This window comes from Amia ocellicauda, chromosome 11, assembly GCF_036373705.1.
Source record: "Amia ocellicauda isolate fAmiCal2 chromosome 11, fAmiCal2.hap1, whole genome shotgun sequence".
Taxonomy (NCBI): Eukaryota; Metazoa; Chordata; class Actinopteri; order Amiiformes; family Amiidae; genus Amia; species Amia ocellicauda.
In genome coordinates, this window is record NC_089860.1 from 1,592,921 (window position 1) to 1,602,453 (window position 9,533).

Sequence of the window (9,533 nt, forward strand, 5' to 3'; positions counted from 1 at the left end):
ATCTGTCAGAATATTGCACATTGTCACTAATCTGGTCCCCTACGCACATTATATATATATATATATATATAAATATAGCCATTGTCTTGTTCCAGTTTTAAATTTTAATTTAAATCAATGTGATTTAATTCTTAGTTAATATAATAATTTGGCTGACAACTTGTATAGTAATTGTTTTTAGCTGGTTATTTAATCATTGAAATACTAGGTTAAACACTCATTACACATCTGCAATCTACATTTGTTGACTGAAAACTAATGCTGTTTGTTGTCCAGTTTAGTGTGGTACAATATAAAGCAAGATGGTAGGCAAATGGCAGGGGAAGTGTAAAAGTTGTCAGAGTCCACTACATGCCCTTTCCCCAGCAGTTGTTAGGTGTTGAGTAACTGCATCACAGCACATTGCCCAATCCTGACACATTTGTCATGTGTGCTCCCCCAGTGTACACATTCCACACATACTAGTTTGTGAGAACATGAGTCAGTCATGTTTTAATTCAAACTGGTGACACTTGTTGGGAATAAATTGCTGAAAAAAACTCGTCCATGGAAACAAACTACAACTTTTAAAGACTTTAAACTCATTTAGTTAAACTTAATCTAGCAGGCGGTGGATTTTGAATTAAGGGTCAAAACCTGGCATTCAATTTGCAGGCTGTTGTCAGCAAAATGTAGAAAAGAACATAATTTGTTTGTGTTTTCTTGGCATGACTTTTGACAAATGAGGGCTTCAGGTCAGTAATTGTGCATTACTCTTCCAATAATCGTATATCTGTGGTTTTACAATCCAGACCCATTGAAATCTGGATTGTGAGCAATTTGTCCTTGCAAATCTGTAGGTTTCCAGTCATGCAAGTGGGACGGGGATGCTAAATTACCAACAGCATGAACCTGCTCAGCGTACCTATTGGTTTCTGCAACAATTCATTCAATTACATTGGGGTTAAGCCTACACATAAAATAATGTAACATTTTAGGCCCTGTTCATGACGCATTAAATATTTTTCTATCTCTCTCCCCGCCTGTTGGTTTCACTTCATGCGACTCCTCCTGACTTCCTCTATCAGCCTGCTTGTCTCCTCCTTTTGTGACTCTGATCCATCCATTTCTACACCCTGATTTGCATCTCCCAAGCTGTCAATATCATAATCAGCAAAACACTTAAACTTGCTATCAGGGATGAGAATTTTCCGCGGATTATAATTTCTTTGTACGAAATATCATGTGACAATACAAATAAGATTTTGGTGCTTTAACTTTAAGCTTTTAATCATCCTGAATGATGTGTCTGTTGGGAAAAGTCACCCAAGGTAGTTCATAACATTGGGTTTGCCCAGGGCAGGGAATGAGTTTACATATCAAGTGATTAAGAAATGTAAGGTAATACATGTAGATATTGACATGTAGCCTATGCCCTACCATATAGACAGGGTAAATTATCAAATGAGTTGATTTGAAATGCTCACAATGCAGTTTTCTGTATTATTTTCCATGATCCAGTACTGGGGGGCCTGTAATCTGTTTTCATCTAACTTTCAAATTGACTTCACGTTACAAAATATATTAAGGAAAATTTTAAATCTACAATTTTTATAAAGTCACTCAACAAAAGTATTTTGTGTACAGATATTTAACTACATGTTTATATTCTGTTGAGTATTCAATGAAATTCAGAACACAAATTTATGAAAAAAGTGGGAGTGCTCCAATATTAATATTACAATATACAATTTAAAGGAAGGATTTGTGATTGTACTGGCTGAAATTATTTTAATATTACTATGAAAAACATTTGTATCTTGATTTGGAATGTCAACCTCCCCATAAGATTACAAACAATAATAATAATAATAATAATAATATTATTATTATTTTTGCCTTTTTTCTCTCCAGTTCTTTTGTCGATCTGCTCGCTGTTATGTGATCCAAATCCAGATGATCCTCTAGTGCCCGAGATTGCACGCATCTACAAAACAGATAGGGAAAAGTAAGTATAATACACAAGTATAGCATTTCAGTTGTAATTTACTTTCCAGAAATGGGAAACCTCAAGTCAAGTAAATAGTTTAATTGTAGGTCCTATTTTTAAACGTGAAAGCCAAAGTGTCCGAAAGCATTTTATGAAGTGAAATGGAGCTGGAAACAGAACAAAGACTATGTAATCAGCATAATTTGGAGGGAAATCATTTACAACATCCATACATATAAACAAAAACTCTAAAAAGTCCTTGATTAAAATGCACAGAAGAACACTACAAGGATGAATCATGTGTATAGACTTACAATATAATAAAGATATGCTTGAATTATCATTAATACCAATGGAATTTTCAATCCATTGCCCACCCATGTGTCAAATGTTTTTCTTCAATTATTCTTTTCAGATTTCTCACTTAACAGCAGCAGCACACTTAATTTCTTTATAAATGTTATTCTGTGAAAATTGATCTTCAGTTTTCATAGTCTCTGACCTGATGAACTTCACACCAAGACATAAAAATAGGTGGAACGTCAGCAAAAGATAGATTTTCTATAGTTTGCACACTGGATATAAATGACAGCAGTAGTACAGTAACGCCTTTCCTCCTCCTATACACTATCTATTCCAGAAATTGTATGTAGAGCTTAACTGCACAATAAAGGAAACTTAATTTGTCTGTGCTACATAGAATACATTATAATATATATTTGTTTAGTGATCAGACTTGCAGCAATAAAATGTACTTCTGTATCTCAAGTTTTCTACTTTTCCTTTCAGGTACAACAGAATAGCTCGGGAATGGACACAAAAGTATGCAATGTAGTAATGCCGAATTGTGGATACACCTCTACATCTATATCTAGGGGAGCTTTGAAAGAAAGGAGAAAAATCTTGATTTCCATTTTGACTGCTTTCTATGAGCCCACGCCTCATCTTACCCTGTGCACATGTTTACCTGACCCAGCAGTGCTGCATTGTGTTGTACATATTTGAAACGGCAATCTTAGAAATAATGTGCTCCCTGTATCTTGCTATTTTTCAAAATGACATTTTTAACACGAAAATGTGTTAAGGGCCAGTTGTTCAATCATAACATTTATGAATCTAAAAGAATTCCTTGCCATTTTAAATTGGGGTAGTCTGAAACTGAGTTTTTTTTTTTTTTTTTTGTTAGTTTCCCTGTGCTTCCAGGCAATATTTCCAATAGTAATCAGTGAGTGGGGCAAATGTATTTTTGTAAAAACTTCTTAGGAATTCTTTTAAACTTATAATAGGTTATGAATAGAAAAATGAGGTCTTTGGCTTGTTTTTGTACTACTGGTAAATTCTGAAGGACTTTTATTTCCCCTTGTTTTTGCATTGTCATGACCAAGAACCATACCCACATCCATTAAAAATACTGCAGATTTGGACCACTTGTATCAACAAGTTATTAGTTTAATGTGTTTTCCCTATAACTTTTTAGGTTGCGTTTGGCTTTCATTTAATAAGAAGCTAAGGCTCCAGTTACTCTTAATGGCTCGATTTTCTGGATGTAAGGGTATGAATTCCTATGAAAGACAACTTCTGTATATTTAATTACCTGAAAGCTCTTTGAGCTTGTGTGTTTAAATATGATTAAACTGTGTAATAAAACTGATTACTAAAGTCGTTATGTTTGAATTTAAGTATCGATAACATAATTGCTGGAAACATGAGCTTCTGTGAACAGAATCATTTTGATGTTTAGCAGTCTTGTTTAAAAATGGAAAATCGAACAATGTGTAGTTTTTTAACATTTAGACTTCAGTTGGTATGATATTCGAAGGTGATGATTAATACATTTAAGTACAATATATCATTGTTAGTGGTAGTGTTGCAAGAGATTACTAACAAATAGTAATTTTATCAAGCATGGAAGATAATCATACAAGTAGTTTTCAAGAGTGTACAAATAAAATGGTCAGGTAGGTCACTTCATTATGAACTTGAACTAAGGATGTCATACTCACCATGTGTTGCCAAATGTTTTGTAAATCTTTGGAGAAAAACTTAAATTAAAAGAATATTTATGGAAGAAATTATCCACTTTTATAAACAGATTAGTCTGTAGTTCATACCTTGGAGTAATTGAAATGTGTTCTGACAGACATGAATATCCTTTATTGCTACTTTAAAAGACTACGCCATACATAAGTAAATAGACGCACAGATTTGAAAGTACAGTTTATGAAATGAGTAGTGCTATTGCATTGTGTTGGAAGGTATAAGCACACTTGCACTTTCATTTTTGGAACAGAATCCGTATTCCTGGGAAATTTCAGGATTGGTTTTATAAGGATCTGTCGGCTTCTACACACATGAAGTTCATGTTGGGTTAACTGAGTGAATTCCATCTTTGTGTTGCACATGCAGTAAGAGCTAAGGCACCATCTTTCAATGGAGAACTGCCATGAACAGTGACATAAACAATCTTGGGTTTTTTTGACATCCAGGACCGTGTTAGTGTTTTTGTGCTTTTGCAGAGCAAAACACTATGCACACAGCCTAAAGTTAGTAATCTTTAATAAAGATGGACCATGTATACAAGAATGGAAAACCTGGAGTTATGACAAAACAAAATATTCTGATAGTGTTCCAATGTTAACATTGCATTTTAACTGTCATTGTGTGGGGTGTGTAGCAGTTTTGTGTTGCACTTTTTTTTTTTTTTTTTGGTACCCTGTGTTGTGGAGACACTTTGTTCTCCTACATTTTCAACAACAGTTTGGGTTATAGTTTCAACAACATCACAGCACAAACATGTCTCTTCAGTTGGCCTTTAGAACTCAGGAAATATTTTTCTTGTTCGCTTCTACCAGTGCCCCATTTAAATCAATGTGATTTAATTATTAATTAATATAATAATAACTATGACTGAAGTCTCATACTATTTTAAAACCCATCAGTTGACAAGAACTTTGTCTGTGCTATGTCTGAGGCTTTCCCTGGCCATGGTCTGTATTTATAGCTCACAGACGTGCTTTACATGTGACCAGAATTATTATTTTTTTTTCTTGGGGAAATGTCGATTTACTTATGTACTTCAATATATTGTATTAACTGTGAATATTGCTTTAATCTCAGTTTGTATGTGCAAGATGCAATTTTTCCAGTAAGATCCAATTTATTATGGTAATTAACTTAGTTGTATTCATTTAAGTGGAGTTATTTTGGAGTATTGAAAGTAGTGAAATTGTAGTAATGGCACAGGTGAGAACCATCCAAGAGAACATTCTCACTGTGAAGTGAACATTTGTTCTTGAAAAAAATACTCACAGATTAATTGGCTCTGCTAACTGATGATTAGAGTGGTTTTGTTTCCTAAGAATAATTTGGTAGTGGGATCAGCCATTCACTCAATTTTCTCCTCGGTACAGCAGGTAATATTAATAGGATACAGAATTACCTCCACCCCATTGAACCTTTTCAAATATCTATATATATTTGTAACATTTTTTGACTTTTTGAAGAAAATACACATTGATGTATCAATTGGAATCCTTTATTAAAAAAACATTAAAATAGTTCACCCATTTTGTATGCTGCATTTACCTTATTTGAAACAAACGTATATGTATATGACCATAACTTGCTTTGGCCCATTATAATTGTTTTCTGATTGTCTCTCCTTGTCACTATGGCTCTCCCACAACTAAAATGCTTTTTGTTTATTTTTTTGGTAGTAGTGGTAGACAACTACTATTACAGAAAGTGTATATATAATGTTCTGCTCAGAATCAGAAGGGCTTCTATGCAAGATTAACTGCATATTTTCTAAAAGTATTTCAACTATCTTTGTGATTTACATTTTACAATCCCATAGGAAATCAAAAGTGTGCTGAAATGGGGAGGATTGTGGTTGAATCATAACTGCAATTGAGAAACATCAACACCATCTCCTTAATACACAACAATGGCAGGCAAATGCCCTGTAACTCAATTGTTTAAAACCGTGGTTCCCAAACACTGGTCCATAGCATATTCCATCTTGCACACTATTGCCTTCATCTCATATCCACATCAAAATATGTAGGAAATAATCCACAATGCTTCAAGTGTTCTGTATTGGTATTGCATTTTATTGTTATTGGCAATTACGTATTTTTCCTTTGTGCCAGTGCATGTGTATATGTTTTATATGCAATAAAATGTATGTTGGCTCTATAGTTCATATTGTGGTGTTACACAATACTTTAATACCACAAATAGTTGGGCTGCAGTGTTTAAAGGTTTGGGAACCACTGGTATGATTGCATGATTGTTTGAAAAGTCTGAATATTGGCAATATGGGTTAGTAATAAAAGGTATAGCACAATATTTGTTTTTTTTGCCATATCAGATATTAATCTGTTGAATTAACCATGTGGAGCTTCTTCTAATAGGGTAACTTAGAGTATTTTTCAGGCAAAACAGTGCTTAAAGTAAGAAAAATAACTGCTAGCAGGGAAAAACTACAGTAAAGTTTTTAACATATTTTTAATCACAGATGAATACCACATTTTTAATGTAGAGAGACTTTGGTATTGATGGTGTTGAACAGTATTTACTTTGTTAATTCCAAAAAAGTATTTGTAAAACACTATTGACCATTCCTTATTGCTTACCATGTATATAGCAATAAGGCCTATAATACCTTTCTTTAGCAATGATTTGCAATGATTTATGCAAATGGTAATCAAATCTGATGCCACAAATTCAATGCTGGACTAAAAAACAACTTGCAGAACTGTACTGGCCAAGATTGTGCTATTGTAATAGAGAAAATTAGCCTTTGTACTAGGAAAGTGTCCATGAGTATAAAGGACATTTTGAAGATCTTAGTGGATGCAAAAAATACAAATTAAATACTTAATGGAAGTTACAGTAACTCACTAACTAGCAATGTGAGAAGATTGAGCCAGTGACAATATTGACTTTTACATGTACACACGGGAAATAAACATTTGACAAATATGTCCAAGATTGTCATGTCAAAGCTTCTTCCCAGTGGCTAGACCGATACTGAGTGAGTGCTTTTGTTGTATAGTATTCATCTAGTTGGTGGAATATTAAATGTGCAAATCACGGCAGCTTTTGTGCTTCGTCTCGGGTGCTGGATAATGTTGATACAGGAGGTAGATTTAGAAAATGGAAACCAAAATGGTGTGACCTAATACAATTTCCTGATCAATATACTGAAAAAATGTCAATGATAAAGTGTTGAAATAGACAATCCCCTAGAATGCTGTGATTTCTACAGTTAATGATACTGTATTCTACTGTATCCAATCTAGATGCAACAAATGTGTGTATCAATTTCTCAGTGTCATGTAATGAAATTGTCTTAGTTTAGCGATGATTCTAAGCTGGAGGAAATTAAGATCTTTACACATTCTGAATGCGATTCAAAGGATAGATTTAGATCACAGATGACACCCAAGTTTCGGGTCATCTCCTTAGGGGTGAAATCAAAGTTATCATTACTCAGCTTTGTCAGTATATTATGAACATTTTGAATTTTGTCCCCTAAAATAAGGACTTAAGGACTTAACTCTGGTTAAGCATGAGGAAATTGTGTGTTACTTGCATAGCTGTGTAAGTTAGCATTATGTTGTTGAAATATATCACCTAAAGGGAGCATGTATGATGAACAACGTATAGGTCTGAGGACTAGTCAACATGGGTTTAGATGAGGCAGATCATGTCTTACTAATTTATTTGAGTTATTTGAACATGCAACTGCAGCTGTAGATCACGTGAAAGCATATGATATGATATATACTTAGATTTTCAGAAAGTGATTGATAAGGTTCTACACCAGGTTCTAAAACCTGTAGGCATTCAGGGTAATGTAAGTAGTGTTTCCAGCCTGGGGACCCGGGGCACCAAAACCCCGGGCAACCTGGACGATTTCTCAACCCTATGGGGAGAAAAAAAAAAATCATACTTGCATGTACAGAGCAACAGCAAGTGGGAATGTTCATTCAGTAACCTATCGGCAAAACCTACATATAAAATACAAAATATAATTGAGCACTATTGCAAAATACACTCACCTAAAGGATTATTAGGAACACCTGTTCAATTTCTCATTAATGCAATTATCTAACCAACCAATCACATGGCAGTTGCTTCAATGCATTTAGGGGTGTGGTCCTGGTCAAGACAATCTCCTGAACTCCAAACTGAATGTCTGAATGGGAAAGAAAGGTGATTTAAGCAATTTTGAGCGTGGCATGGTTGTTGGTGCCAGACAGGCCGGTCTGAGTATTTCACAATCTGCTCAGTTACTGGGATTTTCACGCACAACCATTTCTAGGGTTTACAAAGAATGGTGTGAAAAGGGAAAAACATCCAGTATGCGGCAGTCCTGTGGGCGAAAATGCCTTGTTGATGCTAGAGGCCAAGGAGAATGGGCCGACTGATTCAAGCTGATAGAAGAGCAACTTTGACTGAAATAACCACTCGTTACAACCGAGGTATGCAGCAAAGCATTTGTGAAGCCACAACACGTACAACCTTGAGGCGGATGGGCTACAACAGCAGAAGACCCCACCGGGTACCACTCATCTCCACTACAAATAGGAAAAAGAGGCTACAATTTGCACAAGCTCACCAAAATTGGACAGTTGAAGACTGGAAAAATGTTGCCTGGTCTGATGAGTCTCGATTTCTGTTGAGACATTCAGATGGTAGAGTCAGAATTTGGCGTAAACAGAATGAGAACATGGATCCATCATGCCTTGTTACCACTGTGCAGGCTGGTGGTGGTGGTGTAATGGTGTGGGGGATGTTTTCTTGGCACACTTTAGGCCCCTTAGTGCCAATTGGGCATCGTTTAAATGCCACGGCCTACCTGAGCATTGTTTCTGACCATGTCCATCCCTTTATGACCACCATGTACCCATCCTCTGATGGCTACTTCCAGCCGGATAATACACCATGTCACAAAGGTCGAATCATTTCAAATTGGTTTCTTGAACATGACAATGATTTCACTGTACAAAACTGACCCCCACAGTCACCAGATCTCAACCCAATAGAGCATCCTTGGGATGTGGTGGAACGGGAGCTTCGTGCCCTGGATGTGCATCCCACAAATCTCCATCAACTGCAAGATGCTATCCTATCAATATGGGCCAACATTTCTAAAGAATGCTTTCAGCACCTTGTTGAATCAATGCCACGTAGAATTAAGGCAGTTCTGAATGCGAAAGGGGGTCAAACAGTATTAGTATGGTGTTCCTAATAATCCTTTAGGTGAGTGTACGAGGAGTTTTTTTCCCGATCCAAGCTCGGTTTGGTTCTACTTCCTACAAGAAGTAAACGGGCAATCACCAAATTCAAAAAGTATGCAAACAAGGTATTGCAAACAGCTGGGGGCTCTACAAGGTCGCTTGAGTTCATACAAATTATCAATACATTATGACTATGTGAATAAATAAATAATAATGCAGTTTAACAGTTTGTTTCAGCTCATATTTCATATTTCAATCATATTTCAGCTCCACATAAAATACACAAAAATTGCATTTATTATTTTACTTATTTA

General features: G+C 35.4%; 1 protein-coding gene across 1 annotated transcript in view; it reads left to right on the top strand.

The window, feature by feature from the left end:
* The window catches only part of ube2d2 (ubiquitin-conjugating enzyme E2D 2 (UBC4/5 homolog, yeast)), a 39,063-nt gene extending 35,443 nt beyond the window's left edge, over positions 1–3,620 (top strand). Inside the window, exons 6-7 of the mRNA XM_066716365.1 lie at positions 1,894–1,987; positions 2,759–3,620. Coding sequence (XP_066572462.1) covers positions 1,894–1,987; positions 2,759–2,804 — 140 coding nt within the window. The 3' untranslated portion in view covers positions 2,805–3,620. The remainder of the gene's footprint in view (positions 1–1,893; positions 1,988–2,758) is intronic.
* The last annotated feature ends 5,913 nt before the right edge of the window (positions 3,621–9,533 follow it).